The sequence below is a fragment of the Oncorhynchus clarkii genome, unplaced genomic scaffold (assembly GCF_045791955.1).
Source record: "Oncorhynchus clarkii lewisi isolate Uvic-CL-2024 unplaced genomic scaffold, UVic_Ocla_1.0 unplaced_contig_8064_pilon_pilon, whole genome shotgun sequence".
In the NCBI taxonomy this organism is placed as follows: Eukaryota; Metazoa; Chordata; class Actinopteri; order Salmoniformes; family Salmonidae; genus Oncorhynchus; species Oncorhynchus clarkii.
Genome location: NW_027258416.1, coordinates 57,915 through 77,985, shown reverse-complemented (window position 1 = coordinate 77,985; position 20,071 = coordinate 57,915). Strand labels below are relative to the sequence as shown.

Here is a 20,071-nt window from a genome sequence, read left to right as displayed (position 1 = left end):
GTAGACTGTCAGGGGAGAGTGGTCTGGGGTTAGCAGTAGACTGTCAGGGCAGAGTGGTCATTGGGTTAGTAGTAGACTGTCAGGGGAGAGTGGTCTGGGGTTAGTAGTAGACTGTCAGGGGAGAGTGGTCTGGGGTTAGCAGTAGACTGTCAGGGGAGAGTGGTCTGGGGTTAGTAGTAGACTGTCAGGGGAGAGTGGTCTGGGGTTGGGGTTAGTAGTAGACTGTCAGGGGAGAGTGGTCTGGGGTTAGCAGTAGACTGTCAGGGCAGGTTAGTTGTAGACTGTCAGGGGAGAGTGGTCTGAGGTTAGTAGTAGACTGTCAGGGGAGAGTGGTCTGAGGTTAGTAGTAGACTGTCAGGGGAGAGTGGTCTGGGGTTAGCAGTAGACTGTCAGGGGAGAGTGGTCTGGGGTTGTCAGCAGTAGTACTGTCAGGGGAGAGTGGTCTGAGGTTAGTAGCCAATGTTAAACTAAAGAACGGATATTTATATATTATATATTATTAATATATTATATATTAAATCTTGTTCTCTTGAATCTCCTGCAGTAGTTTATGGGTGTTAGAACAAACAATGTTCTGTTCTGGTCAATAAATTACTCACACTCTTGAACCTGATAAATTCCCGAACTGTACTGTACATTCAAGTTAATCAATCAAGTCAACTCAAGGCATAGTATGACTCAAGGTAATGAATTTAAAAAAAAGGAAGAAAGGAAAGAAGTGAAAGAGGGCTTTGTGGACATATTCAAATCCCCTCCTGTTAACATTGTGTGTACACAAGAGAAAGCTTATTTGAATTAGGGAAATCTGGCGATTCAAATGGTGACTATTGTACAATACATTGTCCCTGTAAAACCCAATCTATCAGATAAAAACCTGTTTGAGCAGGGGAAAGGAAAGAGAAGAGAATCTGGAGAGAGAGAGAGGGAGACGAAGAGCACCTTTACTCGACTGGACGTTTTCCAATTAGGCTGTGGCTCACCAGGAGATCAGTGCTGGGGTAATCCCCATGCTGGATGTGTTTCCAGTATACACAGGCCTAACTATGTGATGGAGAGCCAGCCTGAAGAGACTTAAGGCTGAGAAATGAGAGTGTCATTGTGAGTGATAGAGAGAGTGTGAAATAAAAAAAGGCGTGAGATAAAGTGTATTTGTAGGAAGAGAATGAAGGCAAGAGGAGAGGGAGAGGTGGGTTTAGTGCACTGGTATGTGACGTCAGCGGCTCGTTGGATTGAGGTCCTGTGTCCTGCTGATTTTAATCCTGGCTGATTAGGTAACAGAGAGCAAGTGCCTGTGCAAACCCTCTGGGGGAAGAGAGAGAGGAAGTCAAGCATTTAGACAGAAGGAGGTTGTTAAAGCAGGGAAATTTTGCGCCTGGAGAGAAGAGAAAGGGGAACACTTCCCCCTCTACCCTCCCCCTCGTTCATCCTAGCTTTCCACTCCAGACCTCTGCGTGTGTGTGTGTGTGTGTGTCTATGGACAACGGATCGACGATGCCCACGAACGGAATTAACAAAGCCTTGAAGCTGCAGTTTGGCCTCATCAACCACGAGAGCCGTTACCTAACGGCCGAGGCCTTCGGCTTCAAGGTGAACGCCTCGGCCTCCAGCATGAAGAAGAAGCAGATCTGGACTCTGGAGCAAGAGGACCAGGACACCCAGGTAGTGTTCCTTCGCAGCCATCTGGGCCGCTACCTGGCCTCCGACAAGGATGGTAAGGTGAGCTGCGGGGCAGAGCAGCCCGACTCGCCCGGCTGCCGCTTCCTGATCGTGGCCCAGTCGGACGGCCGCTGGGCGCTGCAGTCGGAGACATACCTGCGCTTCTTCGGAGGCTCGGCTGACTACCTGTCCTGCTTCGCCCAGGCCATCGGGGAGCCCGAGCTGTGGGCCGTCCACCTGGCCCTCCATCCGCAATCTAGCCTGCTCAGCGTGGCGCGCAAACGCTACGCCCACCTGTTTGCCAGGGAAGGAGAGATCTCGGTGGACAGCAACATCCCCTGGGGCTCGGACTCCCTGGTCACCCTGGTATACCTGGAAGGAAAGTACTTCCTGAAGACGTGCGACAGCCGCTTCCTCAGCAACGACGGGAAGCTGGTCAAAGAGAACACCCCCACCACCAGCTTCACCCTGGAGCTCAAGTCAGGCAAGCTGGCCTTCAAGGACTGCGATGGGAAGTACCTGACACCCATGGGCCCGACCGGCACGCTGCGCTCAGGCAGGTGCTCCAAGCCTGGCAAGGATGAGCTGTTTGATCTAGAGGAGAGCCACCCGCAAGTCATTTTCCAGGCAGCCAACAAAAGATTTGTCTCCGTCAAACAAGGTAATTATCCAGCCAATGTATATATTTATTGCTATAATGCACATTATTTAAGTGTTTTTGTATAGTCTCTACTGAGATGAAAACTTTGAACTAATTTGATGTTTGGACAATATTTGGGGTTGGAAATGTCTTGGGTGATACATTCAATATCCTCTCTGAAGGTGCACATCTAGCTGCAGAAGAATTGAAAAGAATAATGTCAGCAGAACCCCATTAGGCTCACAGTAGGGTTCCCAGGAGATTGCTATCAAATTGACCTGCTATACTTTCCTTGGAATCCACCCAGAACGGAGGAAACTAATGTTCTAAACGGCTTTCTATTTTCCATTTGGACGGCAAACGGACTAACCAGGGAGGTTCTGCCTGCTCTATTTTGAGAAAGGAACGGGATGGAGACAATAGAGTAGGTAGGCCAGCTGTGAACCCATTGGGGAAAAAAAACAAGTGACATTCTCAGGGAGCTTTAGAATTGCTGAAAGTATTTTTATTTTTTGTTCAACGCTTTTAATTGCTACAAACCTGACATGACATTAAACACACAGAGAAGAGTAGAGTACAAATCCATTTGGTTCAGAAAATAATAAGTCTTATTGTACTGTGCTCAGCACGATCAACCTCCAGTGTAATTGACCTGCAAATCCACACTTCATGCGTTATGGTTGACGTCAAGAAATTCCAAGTAGGAAAATGTTCACGTTTGCATAATTTCCCTGTAGAGGTTGGTTGGTTCTATCACAAGCAAATGGCAGTCCAATATAATCACCATTAGTTAGCTCAGTGCTGAAGCTCACTTTGTCTTTAGTTACACTCCTTAGCAATTAGATGAAAAGTTCATGCTGTTGAAAGACTCCTTACATCTCAACAATTAGAATCAGAAAATGTGTCTCGGCGCGACAGGATGATGGCATGGTCTTGGGTGCTGCTCTGCTCCAGTGAGACGGCTGAGGAGAGGTCGGCTCATAGTAATGGCTGGAATGGAGTCAATGGAATGGTGTCAACCATATAGAAACCATGTGTTTGATACCATTCCAGACATCATTATGAGCTGTCCTCCCCTCATCAGCCTCCTCTGCTCTACACCCTTAGTGAAGCCCGTGGGTCTGTCTCTGTCAGTTCAGTCATATTTGTCAATTTCAGAAACCATTCACTCAAGTGAGCATTGAGACATATCTCAAAATACATTAAGCATGCAGTGTAGCAGCCCACTAGGAATGTTAGCCCACATAGGGGAAGGTTCTCTACTCAACGAGAATCAGAAATAAAGTCATCAATTAGGGGATCCAAAAAGATTGTCAGAGACTCTCTCCTGGAAATGTTCAGAAAGAACATTGTGAAAGCATGTGACAAGTGTCAAGTACGGTACAACTGGAGGGCAGCCATGCTTGTCTCCTCGCTCTGCACGGTGCATATGGTCAGTCAGCCATTGGGCACCATTACGCGTGTCATCCGGGTCGTCATGGTAATGGGCTTTGTCATTTCCACTGTGTGTTCCATAGAAGAGATTAGGCAGAGCGCAGGCTGATGACTCCAGGGAGGCAGAGGGGTCCTGCTGGTGCTATTAACTAATTCCTATCAATGTGCATTTCAGGATCACAACCATTCTATTATCAAACTGAAACTACCTGATGCTTTATCTGTGGAGTGAGAGTGAGGAGAGTGAGTGGTTGTAATTGTAATGGGGGCTGAGGTTGTTTGATTGTGGCAGGTAGAGGAAGTCATCTATTAGTCTGGACAGGCAGTGAGAGAGCAGTTAAAATAGGAGAACTAGTCAGACTGATCAGTTACCTACACCCATCATTAGCTCTCGGCAGAGGCTTTCCCTGAGAGAGGAATGAAGGTGGAGAGATCTCCTCTGCTGACAGTGACATACCTAGAGACAGGCCAGCAGGCAAGGAGGACAGGTTAGAAAGAGACTGAAGGGACTTTGGCTGTTTCTGGTCACAGGTTTGGATGAAGTTCCAAACAAAGACTTGTAGGGTGTCATTCAGTGAGGGTGTCACCCTGCCACAGCTACATTCACAATGACATAACCTACAAGTACCAAAATGATTTTTATATAGGTTTTATTCATTACAATTTCTCCCAAATTTACTAGGGAGATGCATTCTTCCCTCCCTACCCTGCACAGGCCTCCCCTGGTATGCTATTTCTTACGAGTTGGTAAAAATATAGAGGTAAATGTGATTTTAAATTGTACGAGTTCAGGATGATTTTACAGATCAACAAAATAAATATGAAATAGTACAGTGGTCTAAGGCATTGGCCCAGCGTCATCCAGGTTTGGCTGGGGTAGGCCGTCATTGTAAATAATAATTTGTTCTTAACTGACTTGTCTAGTTAAATTAAGGTTAAATAAAAAAAATATAAATAGATTTAAAAAATAATGTATGTAGGCTACTGGCTCAAATATTGATCAGGCATGAAATAGTATATTTGATCGCAAAAATTAGCACTCAATATTATCCCCAGTTCATTCTACTGTTCCTTTGGTTAAAATGTTCAACAAGTGGCTTTTCAAAATGTCCAATATGGCAACCCAACCCATAATGTTGTGCTTGGTCTCTCTGAAGAGGAGTGTTTTTGCATGGGGTGTATTCACTAGGAAACAGACTGAAGCAAACGGGACGAAACTGGGAGAGACTAACCTGAACTTGTCCACTAAGAAACTCTCATTTTCGTTTTGCTACAATGTGCACGAATGAATACACCACTGGTGTCTCCTCTCCCCCGACATTTGTTTTAGGAACGAGGCAGGCACCAGAAAGCTGCTTAGTGGGCCCTGTGGTGCAGATTTGCATTGCACCACCGAGGGAATTACAGCAGGCGAATGAGCAGGATGGGTGGAGGGGTGTGTGTATGGGATTAGGGTGGTAACAGGCTTAAGAGAAAGGTTGAGGGATATTTCTGTGGTATCTAATTTGAACTCCAGCAGACACAATCTGCTATTTACAGTGCATTTGGAAAGTATTCAGGCCCCTTGACTTTTCCACATTTTGTTACGTTACAACCTTATTCTAAAATTGTTTTTTTTACTTATAAATCTACACACAATGCCCCATCAAGACAAAGCAAAAACAGATTTGTTGAAATATTAGCAAATTTATAAAAATACATTTACATAAGTATTCAAACCCTTTACTCAGTACTTTGTTGTAGCACCTTTAGCAGCGATTACAGCCTCAATTCTTCTTGGGTACAAGCTTGGCACACCTGTATTTGGCGAGTTTGTCCCATTCTTCTCTCCAGATCCTCTTAAGCTCAGTCACGTTGGATGGGGATCGTCGCTGCACAGCTATTTTCAGGTCTCTTTAGAGATGTTCAATCGGGTTCAAGTCCCGGCTCAGGCTGGGCCATTCAAGGACATTCCCTATGGGATGTGTATGGGACAACCCTTAATGTCAGTCCCTATGGGATGTGCATAGGACAACCCTTAATGTTTAATTTGTAAAAATATATATTTTTAAACTTAATGTCAGTCCCTAGGACAACCCTTAATGTCAGTCCCTAGGACAACCCTTAATGTCAGTCCCTACGGGATATGTGTAGGACAATCCTTAATGTTTAATTAGTAAAAATATATATTTTTAAACTTAATGTCAGTCCCTAGGACAACCCTTAATGTCAGTCCCTAGGACAACCCTTAATGTCAGTCCCTACGGGATGTGTGTAGGACAACCCTTAATGTCAGTCCCTACGGGATGTGTGTAGGACAACCCTTAATGTCAGTCCCTACGGGATGTGTGTAGGACAACCCTTAATGTCAGTCCCTATGGGATGTGCATAGGACAATCCTTAATGTCAGTCCCTACGGGATGTGCATAGGACAATCCTTAATGTCAGTCCCTATGGGATGTGCATAGGACAACCCTTAATGTCAGTCCCTAGGACAATCCTTAATGTCAGTCCCTATGGGATGTGTGTAGGACAATCTTTAATGTCAGTCCCTATGGGATGTGTGTAGGATAATCCTTATTGTCAGTCCCTACGGGATATGTGTAGGACAATCTTTAATGTCAGTCCCTACGGGATGTGTGTAGGACAATCTTTAATGTCAGTCCCTACGGGATGTGTGTAGGACAACCCTTAATGTCAGTGTGTAGGGTATCTCATGCATCTCATTTTACGGCAAATAGTCTCCCCCACTCCTAGATTTGATGATGTAATTTAACACTAGACTTGATTGAATAATGCTCTAAAGTGAAGGCTTCAGTTTGTAATGTTGCAACATTTAGAAAATGACTATATTTTAGACTTTGAAAGCTCAGCTATATATAGCCTTCATTAAAGATGCACTCTCAAACTTCTGTATCATTTCAGCCAGTAGTTTTAAAAGTGGTGCTCACGAGCCAAAAGTGGTCCCCGTTTTTTGTGTACTACGTCATGAAATTGTGTACTATGTCATCAAATTGTGTACTACGTCATCAAATTGTGTACTACGTCATCAAATTGTGCACTATGTCATCAAATTGTGTACTACGTCATCAAATTGTGTACTACGTCATGAAATTGTGTACTACGTCATCAAATTGTGTACTACGTCATCAAATTGTGTACTACGTCATCAAATTGTGCACTACGTCATCAAATTGTGTACTACGTCATCAAATGGTGTACTACGTCATCAAATTGTGCACTACGTCATCAAATTGTGTACTACGTCATCAAATTGTGTACTACGTCATCAAATTGTGTACTACGTCATCAAATTGTGTACTACGTCATCAAATTGTGTACTACGTCATCCATTTGTGTACTACGTCATCAAATTGTGTACCACGTCATCAAATTGTGTACTACGTCATCAAATTGTGTACTACGTCATCAAATTGTGTACTATGTCATCAAATTGTGTACTACGTCATCAAATTGTGTACTACGTCATCAAATTGTGTACTACGTCATCCAATTGTGTACTACGTCATCCATTTCGTATAATAAGTTACATCTTGCAAACAATTTATATATATATATATATATATATACATTGTGAAAATCGTATGATATGTTACGATTTTATTGTGCTTACGATCCTGGAGTGCATCTTTAATGATGTCATTGGTGCTTACTTGTTGTCTATTGTGAATGCTGTGCTTTTCAAACATATTTGTATCCTCAGTCAATATCTATGCCTTTTGGATGATGGGCCATTCCCAACAGTTATTTGGCCGCATCAGGTTTCTCCAAATACATTTCCAGTCCTTCATTTGAGTATTTCTAGAACTGTTGCAGTAGCTGTGCTTCCCTACAGTACCACATCGGGAGATATTTCTATTACACAGTGATATTGCACCACTATGGGTGGAGTGAGGGGTCAGTGGTGAAAAGCAAAAGCTGGATTCAGTATTTATTTTCTATCAAATACTTTGGGCTGCGCTTGATTAAGCTTAAGCAAAAGTACAAACCCTGCCCATCTGGTACTCAAGGCAGACTCAATCAAACACTCAAAGCATTTAAAAGCTTTCAAACAGAAATGATTAGAACCCAGGTCTGGAAACATCTGAAGGAACTGCGGGGACACTGGCAAACACCTGGAAACATCTGAAGGAACTGCGGGGACACTGGCAAACACCTGGAAACATCTGAAGGAACTGCGGGGACACTGGCAAACACCTGGAAACATCTGAAGGAACTGCGGGGACACTGGAAAACACCTGGAAACATCTGAAGGAACTGCGGGGACACTGGCAAACACCTGGAAACATCTGAAGGAACTGCGGGGACACTGGCAAACACCTGGAAACATCTGAAGGAACTGCAGGGACACTGGCAAACACCTGGAAACATCTGAAGGAACTGCGGGGACACAAACACACACATACAGAGCCTTCAGAAAGTATTCACTCCCCTTGACTTTTTCCACATGTTGTTGTGTTACCGGCGGAATTTAAGATGGTTTATATTGAGATTATTTTGTCAGTGGCCTACACACAATACCCCATAATGTCAAAGTGGAATTATGTTTTTTGAAATGTTTACAAATTAATTTAAAATTAAACGCTGAAATGTCTTGAGTCAATAAGTATTCAACCCCTTTGTAATGCATGCCTAAATAAGTTCAGGAGTAAAAATGTGCTGAACAAGTCACATGAGTTGCATGGAATCACTCTGTGTGCAATAATAATGTTTAACATGATTTTTAAATGACTGTGTCATTTCTGTACCCCATACATACAATTATCTGTCAGGTCCCTCAGTTGAGTATTGCCTTTCAAACATAGATTAAACCACAAAGACCAGGGAGGTTTTCCAATGCCTCACAAAGAAGGGCACCTATTGGTAGATTAGTAAAAATATAAAAAGTAGACATTGAATATCCCTTTGAGCATGGTGAAGTTATTAATTACACTTTGGATGGTGTATCAATACACCCAGTCACTACAAAGATACAGGCGTCCTTCCTAACTCAGTTGCCAGAAAGGAAGGAAACCGCTCAGGAATTTCACCATGAGGTTAATGGTGACGTTAAAACAGTTAGAGTTTAATGGCTGTGATTAGAGAAAAGTGAGGATGGATCAACAACATTGTTGTTGTGGTGGCTGCATCATGTTATGGGTATGCTTGTAATTGTTAAGAACATGATAAAAACAAACGGAATGGAGTTTTTGCCTTAGAGTGCTTTCTACCAGACACTAGGAGATGAATGTACAAACGGAATGGAGGTACCAAGAAGACAGTGAATGTTCCTGAGTGGCCGAGTTACAGTTTTGACATAAATCTACAAAAAAATCTATGACAAGACCTGTCTAGCAATGACCAACAACCATTTTGACAGAGCTTGAATAATTTTGAAAAGATGAATGCTACTGGTGATTCTCTGATCCACCTCTACGCAGACAACACCATTCTGTATACACCTGCCCCTTCTTTGGACACTGTGCTAACAAATCTTCAAACGAGCTTCAACGTCATACAACACTCCTTCCATGGCCTCCAACTGCTTTTAAATGCTAGTAAAACTAAGTGCACGCTCTTCAACCGATCGCTGCCCGCACCCTCCCGCTGACTAGCATCACTACTCTGGACGGTTCTGACTTAGAATATGTGGACAACTACAAATACCTAGGGGTCTGGTTAGATTGTAAACTGTCCTTCCAGACTCGCATCTCCAATCCCAAATTAAATCTAGAATCGGCTTCCTATTTCGCAAACAAAACCTCCTTCACTCATTCCGCCAAACATACCCTCGTAAAACTGACTATCCTACCAATCCTTGACTTCGGCAATGTCATTTACAAAATAGACCCCAACACTCTACTCAGCAAACTGGATGTAGTCTATCACAGTGCCATCCATTTTTATCACCAAAGCCCCATACACTACCCACCACTGCGACCTCTATTCTCTCGTTGGCTGGCCCTCACTACATATCCACCGCCAAACCCACTGGCTCCAGGTCATCTATAAGTCTTTGATAGGTAAAGCCCTGCCTTATCTCAGCTCACTGGTCACCATAGCAACACCCACCTGTAGCACGCGCTCCAGCAGGTATATTGCACTGGTCATCCCCAAAGCCAACACTTCCTTTGGCCGCCTCTCCTTCCAGTTCTCTGCTGCCAATGACTGGAGCGAATTGCAAGAATCTCTGAAGCTGGAGTCTTACATCTCCCTCTCTAACTTTAAGCATCAGCTGTCAGATCAGCTTACCGATCACTATACCTGTACACAGCCAGTCTGTAAGTAGCACAACCGACTACCTCATCCCCATATTATTACTTACCCTCTTTTGCACCTCAGTATCTCTACTTGCACATCATCATCTGCACACACAATATATCATTCCAGTATTAATATTAAATTGTAATATTTTCGCCTCTATGGCCTATTTATTACCTACCTCCCTACTCTTCTACATTTGCACACACTGTACATAGATCTTTCAATTTTTATTTTCTTTTGTGTTATTGACTGTACATTTGTTTATGTGTAACTCTGTGCTGTTGTTTTCGTCGTACTGCTATGCTTTATCTTGGCCAGGTTACAGTTGTAAATGAGAACTTGTTCTCAACTGGCCTACCTGGTTAAATCAAATAAATAAATACAAAATGGTGCACAATCCAGGTGTGGAAAGCACTTAGAGCCTTACCCAGAAAGCCTCACAGCTGTAATCGCTGCCAAACATGCTTCTACAAAGAATTGACTCAGGGATGTGAATACTTATGTAAATTAGATAATTCTGTATTTAATTTTCAATACATTTGAAAAATGTCAAAAACATGTTTTCACTTAGTCAATATGGTGTATTGTGTGTAGATGGGTGAGAAAATGTTTGATGCATTTCAAATTCAGGCTGTAACATAACAAATTATATGTTGAGGGGTGGGAATAATTTCTGAAGGTGCTGTACATAGGCCTACAGTACCTGTGTTACCCAACATGTCATCGTGGCACCCAGAACCTAATCCCGCATGTGCACTGCTTCGTCTGTCACAACACAACCAGACATGTTAGTTTAATAATTTTTTTTATCACAATGTAAGTGTCACAACTTGCGGTCACCTCGGGACACGTGTAATCTGCTGTGTGAGATAAACTGGCAGGATAAGACAGGACGTGCAAATGACAGGCTCATCCGAGCAGCGGGATACCTCGGGGCAAGGCGGTGCCAAGGTCAACTCTCACACCACCTCTCCTATGGTCGTGTTCATTAGGGCATGCAATGCAATGTTTCATTCAGTTTTATCCCGTTTAGTGCCTAATGAACACCACCCTGGTCCTCTCACATCCAGGGACTTCCTCTTTGGACGTTCAAACCTCAGGGAGATCCCAAATCAGGAGGAAATGCATGCTTTGTATAGAGGCCAGGAGTTTTTCCTGTCCACATTACCTAATTAGAAGATAACTCCTGGTCCTAGTTTTAGACTTTATCTATGGCCCAGGGTTTTAGGCTTTATCTATGGCCCAGAGTTTTAGGCTTTATCTATGGCCCAGAGTTTTAGGCTATATCTATGGCCCAGAGTTTTAGGCTTTATCTATGGCCCAGAGTTTTAGGCTTTATCTATGGCCCAGAGTTTTAGACTATATTTATGGCCCAGAGTTTTAGGCTATATCTATGGCCCAGAGTTTTAGACTATATCTATGGCCCAGAGTTTTAGGCTATATCTTATGGCCAGAGTTTTAGGCTATATCTATGGCCCAGAGTTTTAGGCTATATCTATGGCCATAGTTTTAGGCTATATCTATGGCCCAGAGTTTTAGGCTATACATAGAAACCAGAGTTTTTCCTGACCAGGTCACGTAGTCAGGAAAAACTCCTGCCCCTTTCATGCACCAGACCAATAACAAATTATACAGCTGAACCCAAAACAAATAACACACTATACAGCTGAACCCAAAACCTATAGAATATTATACAGCTGAACCCAAAACCTATAAAATATTATACAGCTGAACCCAAAACCTATAAAATATTATACAGCTGATCCCAAAACCTATAGAATATTATACAGCTGAACTCTATAGTGATCCAGCCTGGTCTCAGAGCAAAACGTATTATACAGTGCATTCGAAAGTATTGATAACCCTTTACTTTTTCCACATTTTATTACGTTACAACCTTATTACAACCAGTGGGGCTTCCCAATAGTTTGAAGCCTGAAATGTGGCTAAAGGTCGCAAAGTTCAAGGGAGCCGAATACTTTCGCAAGGCACTGTAGCAACCCAAATGTTGTGTGTTTGAATCTCATCACAGACAACTTTAGTATTTTAGCTAATTAGCAACTTTGCAACTACTTACACCATTTTAGCTACTTTGAAACTACTTAGCATGTTAGCTAACCCTGACCTTAACCCTATGACCCAACTCCTAACCCTAACCTTAACCCTATGACCCAACTCCTAACCCTGACCTTAACCCTATAACCCAACTCCCAACCCTGACCTTAACCCTATAACCCAACTCCTAACCCTGACCTTAACCCTATAACCCAACTCCCAACCCTGACCTTAACCATATAACCCAACTCCTAACCTTAACCCTATGACCCAACTCCTAAACTTAACCCTATAACCCAACTCCTTAACCCTGACCTTAACCTTATGACCCAACTCCTAACCTTAACCCTATAACCCAACTCCTAACCTTAACCCTATAACCCAACTCCTAACCTTAACCCTATGACCCAACTCCTAACCCTGACCTTAACCCTATGACCCAACTCCTAACCCTGACCCCTAACGTACTACAGTACAGCAGTTGAAGATAATATATCATACTGTGCTAAACTGGTTAAAGCGATCAAGACGTAGGATACTATACGTCCTACAATTCGTATTATGTTATATTGTATGGCTGCTGTTACATTGTAGGCCAATGTAAAGTAACCTATCATTCTAAATAGAGGCACGGATTTTGGTCAAATTTAACACGTTTTCCTCTGAGACAAGGTTGCAGCGGCGTTGCCTCGGTAATTCACATTCAGATTGTTGGTGCAATGTGTTTATGTCCTCATCATTTTTTATTTAGGTACTGTGTGTGTATTATGAGCTCACAGTCCTGCAGTAGCGGTGGTTGCATACTGTAATATCCCCCCTGCTCACAACATGAGGGTATACTTGCAGAGTTACACACCGAGAAGACCAGGACTATTGTACTGTTTAACATGACACGTTGGCAATGTTCTGTCCTGACAGTCCTGCACTATAAAGGAGCAGAGTGCATTTGTGAGTGGAAGTGATTAAAAGATGTGGGCTTGTATCAAGGGAAGAAATGTGGATGATTGGAAGGAGCTCATATTTGGGGTTGGATGATACAGAAGTTTAAGAGATTTAAAAAACAAATACGTTAAAATCACTAAATGAAAAGGATCATAAAGCTGTTGACTTTGTGTGTGAACCTACCCTGTTTTTCTCTGATACTTTATATCCAATCTAGGTCGGTGGAGCTCGGTGCCCTACTCCTTTAAAAAGAGAGAGATATACTCCAGAATAGTCAGCTTTCAGAGAAGCTCTATAAGGAAGAACTCATCATCCTAAATGAATAGGATGTCTAAAGCTTTGGCCTACGAGACATGATCTAGCGTATCTAAACTTAACCACACAGCCCATTTAGACAAGGCCCGGGATATAAGAATAGCACTGTCTTCTGACCAGGTTTTGTGCTGTGAGTCCCTGAGCTGTGTAACACTAGAGAAGAAGAGACGAGAGACAGACAGTTCTTTAATGAGATGTCACAACTGTGTCCATGGTTCTCCTGCAAATCACCTTTGAGTGTAAATGGCTTGTGAGAAGAGCTTGTAATCATCGTCATTGTAATGCCCTTCGACTCCGAGCCATGGCATTCTTATCTCAACTGTCTTTTTCTCTTTTATTTCCCTTTTGTTGTTGTCTCTGTATAATGGATCAATAAAGTTTTGTTGTCTCTGTATAATGGAGCAATGAAGTTTGTTGTGTTGTATCATTATAGGTGTGAGCATCTCAGCCAACCAGGATGTGGAGACAGACATGGAGACCTTCCAGATGGAGATTGATAAGGAGAGCAAGAAGTGCATGTTTAGGACCAACGGCGGTAACTACTGGACACTGGTCTCCCACGGAGGGATCCAGTCCACAGCCACGGAGGTGTAAGTAGATCTATTTTACACTCACTAGTTTGTCATGAGAATGCACACCATAGAGTTGGCTACAGACGGCTTCCCAATTCATTCTTTTGGACATTCTTGCTAACATGCTAACATCATCTGTTGGACATTCTTGCTAACATGCTAACATGATCTGTTGGACATTCTTGCTAACATGCTAACATTATCTGTTGAACATTCTTGCTAACATGCTAACATTATCTGTTGGACATTCTTGCTAACATGCTAACATTATCTGTTGAACATTCTTGCTAACATGCTAACATTATCTGTTGGACATTCTTGCTAACATGCTAACATGCTAACATTATCTGTTGGACATTCAGATGTTGTTTTGTCAGAACAAGCACACCTGATTGAACTTGTCAACGAATAAACCAAATGAATTTAATCTTAGTGTTCTTGTTCTGGAATAGAACAAATATGTGCCTCAGTTTAGGGTGCATGAAGAACGGATCTCTACTAAACAGATCTGCAACCAGAGGATATGAACAGTTTTATGTAATGTCGCTTATGAGGGCATACATCAAAACACTTAGGTTTAAACAATTATATTAGATTTAAACAACCTTCCATGAAATTATTTTCAACTTAACCCCCCCCTCTTTTCCTTATTCTCTTTCATCCCCTTATCCGGACAACCACAGGGAGGCCAACACAATGTTTGACATTGAATGGCTCGGTCGCAGTGTAGCACTGAAGGCAAGCAATGGGAAGTACGTGTGCACCAAAAAGAATGGGCAGCTTTCAGCCGTCAGCGATTCCGTAGGTAAGTGCTTCGAGATCCACATCTCTGATGTGATTCAGTTAGCATAGAGATCACGTTGAATGTGTCACATGGAATGTGCTCAACACGACTGAGGGACGAATGAGCACGTGTCATGTGTAAAGAGAATTGGCATGTGATCAGAGGACGAAAGAGAAGAAGAATAGAAGATCAATGGTGATCAAAGGACAGGGAAGGACCAGACATCAGCCTGGGAATTTCTCTCACTGGCCCATTTATTTCCTTTAGGGCCCCATTACAAAAAAGGACTTAGGAAAATTGCAATTGGCTTAGAACAGGGCGGCATGGCTGGCCCTTGGATGTACACAGAGAGCTAATTTTAATAATATGCATGTCAAACTCTCCCCCCGTTGAAAGTGGAGGAGAGATTGACTTCATCACTACTTTTATTTATGACATGTTGAATGCACTGAGCTGTCTGTCTAAACTACTGGCACACAGCTCAGACACCCATGCATACCCCATTAGACATGCCACAAGAGGTCTCTTCACAGTCCCCAAGTCCAGAACAGACTATGGGAGGCACACAGGACTACATAGAGCCATGACTACATGGAACTCTATTCCACATAAAGTAACTGACACAAGCAGTAAAATTAGATTTAAAAAACAGATAAAAAAACACCTTATGGAACAGCGAGGACCGTGAAGCAACACAAACATTGGCACAGACACACGCACACACACACGCACACACGCACACACACACACACACACACACACACACACACACACACACACACACACACACACACACACACACACACACACACACTACACACTACACACACACACACACACTACACACTACACACACACACACACACACAATAACATGTGCACTACACATACACATGGATTTAGTACTGTAGATATGTGGTAGTGGTGGAGTAGGGGCCTGAGGGCACACAGTGTGTTGTGAAATCTGTGAATGTATTATAATGTTTTAAAATTGTATAAACTGCCTTAATTTTGCTGGACCCCAGGAAGAGGAGCTGCTGCTTTGGCAACAGCTAATGGGGATCCATAATACAAATAGATAATACAAATAGAAAATACTAGCTCAAAAAATATAATTCTGACAGGTCCACAGGGCTAAAATCCAGAGTCCCATCTGGCATTTGGCCTTACCGCCCCATGTCTCTACCGCCCCATGTCTCTACCGCCCCATGTCTCTACCGCCCCATGGCCTTACTGCCCTATGTCTCTACCGCCCCATGTCTCTACCGCCCCATGTCCACCCCATGTCCCACAAGTCCTATGTCCCACCCGTCCTATGTCCCACCCGTCCTGTCTCTACCGCCCTATGTCTCTACCGCCCTATGTCCCACCTGTCCTATGTCCCTACCGCTCTATGTCCCTACCGCCCTATGTCTCTACCGCCCTATGTCCCAACCGCCCTATGTCCCACCCGCCCTATGTCTCTACCGCCCCATGTCCGCCCTATGTCTCTACCGCCCTATGTCCCACCCGCTCTATGTCTCTACCGCCCCATGTCCGCTCTATGTCTCTACCGCCCCATGTCCGCCCTATGTCTCTACCGCCCTATGTCTCTACCGCCCTATGTCTCTACCGCCCTATGTCCCACCCGGCCTATGTCCCACCCGCCCTATGTCTCTACCGCCCCATGTATCTACCGCCTGTCGTGGCAATTTCCTGCATTACCAAATGATGAGAGAGCAAACCACACACCAGTCAGAGTTATTTAAACTTCATCTTTAATTATATGAGCTTCACCATAGCCCTGTGACTCTCAGATCAATTCAGTGTCTATAAATTAATTCTGAGAGTACTTACAAAAGAATACTTCATCTTTTAGAGCCAAGATACACCCCTCTCAACTCACAATGACGAACCACAGATCTTAGGAACTTCACAAAGGGTATTTTACTTGAAAGAGGAGTATTCCATAGCCAGATAGCATTAGCTATAAATTATTGTTCAGTTTGGTCTCTTAGACGAGGTTCTACTTCTTGTTCTTGGTACTTCATATTACCAAAACATTACCTCATCCAATGGCATATATCAATTGTCAATTCTAGATACTCCCATCTCACATACAATCCCTCCTGGACAAGCTCACAGAGGAGAGTGAGCCTCTAGGTCATATACTAGGTCAAGAGAAGGGCAACATCAGAGGGGACATAAAATGGTTCCAGACACTCAATGGGAAAAGGAGGGAGTGACTGGAGTACAGACATAGTGGAGCCCTTCACATGGTTTCACAGATATATTCATTATGAAGACAATGTTCAAACCTGACTTCTCCCTTTCTGATATTCTGCCTATTACCAGACATGTAAAAGACAAGCCTGACCTCTCCCCCCGCTGGGCCCCAAGTGATTTTCCCTAGAGAAGAGAGAGGAAAATGCAACTGCCAACAGTATAGTCCAAAAGAAGACATCCTAATGACAAGTATCTCACATAAGCATATTATGAAAGTAAATCAAATCTTATTTATCAATGTTACCTAACTAATTCTGATTCAGCTATGGCACGCCCCATGTCCCTACCGCCCCATGTCTCTACCGCCCCATGTCTCTACCGCCCTATGTCTCTACTGTCCCATGTCTCTACCCCCTATGTCCCACCCGCTTTATGTCCCACCCGCTCTATGTCCCATCCCCCCCATGTCTCTACAGCCCCATGTCCCACCCGCCCCATGTCTCTACCGCCCTACGTCTCTACCCCCTATGTCCCACCTGCCATACCCCTTTATGTCACTACCCCCCTTGTCCGCCCTATAGCCCTATTTTCCACCCACCCTATGTCCCTACCATGTCCCTACCGCCCTATGTCCCTACCATGTCCCTACCGCCCTATGTCCCCACCGCCCTATGTCCCTACCGTACTATGGACAGTCCGTTTCTGTCAAAAGGACATGTGTAATTAAAGCCTCACCTGGCCATGACCCCACTGTCAGGGGGAGTTGGGATATGCAAAAACCTAGTTTCCCACTGGGCAAAACACGGCTGAATCAACGTTGTTTCCACGTCATTTCAACAACAACAAATCAAGGTGATGACGTTGAATCAGCATGGGAATCAGCATGGGAATCAGCATGGGAATCAGCATGGGAATCAGCATGGGAATCAGCATGGGAATTAGCATGGGAATCAGCATGGGAATCAGCATGGGAATCAGCATGGGAATCAGCATGGGGATCAGCATGGGAATCAGCATGGGAATCAGCATGGGAATCAGCATGGGAAACTGATTGGATTTGCAAAAAGTCGTCAACGTAAATGTATTTTGCCATTTTTTTTTCAACTTTTAAACTAAATTCAATGTCATGGTGACATTTATTTGTTGATTTCAAGTTGAATTCACGTTAGTCAACCAAATGTAAGTCAAAAATAGATGTTGAACTGACGTCTGTGCCCAGTGGGTTCCAATTCACATATGCATATTAACACACTCTTAGATGTCAGAAATAGGACAAATATAAGCACCCACCAAATTATTATTAATTTTGTCATTATTATTTATTGTTATTATTGTTGTTGTCATTATTATTATTGTTATTATTGTTGTTTGTTATTATTTTATTATTATTATTGTTATTATTTTATTGTCATTATTATTATTGTTATTATTTTATTGTCATTATTATTATTGTTATTATTTTATTGTCATGATTATTATTGTCATTATGTTATTATTATTATTGTCATTATTGTCATTATTTTATTATTATTATTATTGTCATTCTTTTTTTGTTATTATTTTATTATTGTTATTATTTTATTGTCATTATTATTATTGTCATTATGATTATTGTTATTATTGTTAATATTGTATTATTATTGTTGTTATTATTTTATTATTGTTATTATTTTATTGTCATTATTGTTGTTGTTATTATTTTATTATTATTATTGTTATTATTGTTGGTGTCATTATTATTATTGTCATTATTTTATTATTGTTATTATTATTATTGTTGTTGTCATTATTATTATTGTCATTATTGTTATTCTACCTTCCTGTCGTTGTGTTGCAGGTGATGATGAGCTCTTCCTGATGAAGCTCATTAATCGGCCCATGTTGATCCTGCGAGGGGAGAACGGTTTTGTGTGTCATCACAAGAGCTCCAACACGCTGGATGCCAACCGATCCGTCTATGACATCTTCTTACTGCTTTTCAGCGATGGCGCCTACCACATAAAAAGTCAGTGTTTGTGTGTGTGTGTGTGTGTGTGTGTGTGTGTGTGTGTGTGTGTGTGTGTGTGTGTGTGTGTGTGTGTGTGTGTGCTTGCATGGATGCATGTTTGCATTTGTGTGCATGTCTTCATGTACCATGTATGTGTAAATGTTCTATCTGCATGTGTTCTACTGTCTTAGAGTAAAATGTGGCATAGTTCTATCAGTATTACTACAAAGTACACCAAACCAAGTATGTAACTCTTTATCTCTAACTAACAATAACGTTGTCCATCTCCACTCAGGCGTAGGTGGAAAGTTCTGGTATGTCTCCAGCAGCGGCCTGGTGTGCTCAGACGGAGACAAGCCTGAGGACTTCTTCCTGGAGTTCCTGGAGCACGGGCGGGTGGGCATCAAGGGCAAGAACGGCAAGTACCTGCGTGGGGACAGCGGCACGCTGAAGGGCGACGCTGCTACCGTGGACCCCTCCTGTCTCTGGGAGTACTAACCTGGCGCGACCTCCTGACGACCCCTGAAGCCCGTGGAGGGAGAAGGAGAGAGGGAGGACCTGGTTCCCACCTGGGTTCACAGCTCAACCAACAACGATACATGACACTGACTGACTGGGGAACATTTTCACTACTCTCTTTTCTACTTTAGCGGCAAAGGAGAGGCCGTTCCCACTTCTTTGTTTTGGCAAAGAGTGAAAATGTGTAGAAAGTTTCTTTGTGTTTATTTTATTATAATGTATTTGTTTTCCAAAAAAAAGCATTGGTTACCTAAATATAGTTTTTTTCCCAAGTGACATTGCCAACATCAACAACAGCGAATACTTAATAAAATCTGCTAATTTTGGTCACTCACACAGCCTATAAAAAAACATCAGATTCTGTATAGCGGTCCTTAAATTATTATCTGGATGCCTGAATAAAGGCAGCTTTTCACATCAATCTGTCTTTGTTGTGATGTTTACTGTTGTCTTTAGCAACAGTGTATCAGTACAATGATTATCCAACACTGCTCCCAAACATACTCACTGCTTCCAAAGAGGACACGAATCAGCTTCTAAAATGCCCAAATTAATGGTGTAGAATACCAGACCAGAGTAGCCCAAATGGCCCTGTTTGAGTAGCCCAAATGGCCCTGTTTGAGTAGCCCAAATGGCCCTGTTTGAGTAGCCCAAATGGCCCTGTTTGAGTAGCCCAAATGGCCCTGTTTGAGTAGCCCAAATGGCCCTGTTTGAGTAGC

General features: G+C 42.9%; 1 protein-coding gene across 1 annotated transcript; it reads left to right on the top strand.

Moving 5' to 3' along the window:
- The first annotated feature begins 1,315 nt into the window (after positions 1–1,315).
- LOC139396899 (fascin-2-like) lies at positions 1,316–19,412 on the top strand. Its single transcript, XM_071143828.1, has 5 exons — positions 1,316–2,317; positions 13,719–13,875; positions 14,541–14,662; positions 18,684–18,851; positions 19,129–19,412. The coding sequence occupies exons 1-5, from the start codon at positions 1,474–1,476 to the stop codon at positions 19,329–19,331; spliced, it is 1,494 nt and encodes a 497-aa protein (XP_070999929.1). The 5' UTR covers positions 1,316–1,473; the 3' UTR covers positions 19,332–19,412.
- Positions 19,413–20,071: the final 659 nt, after the last annotated feature.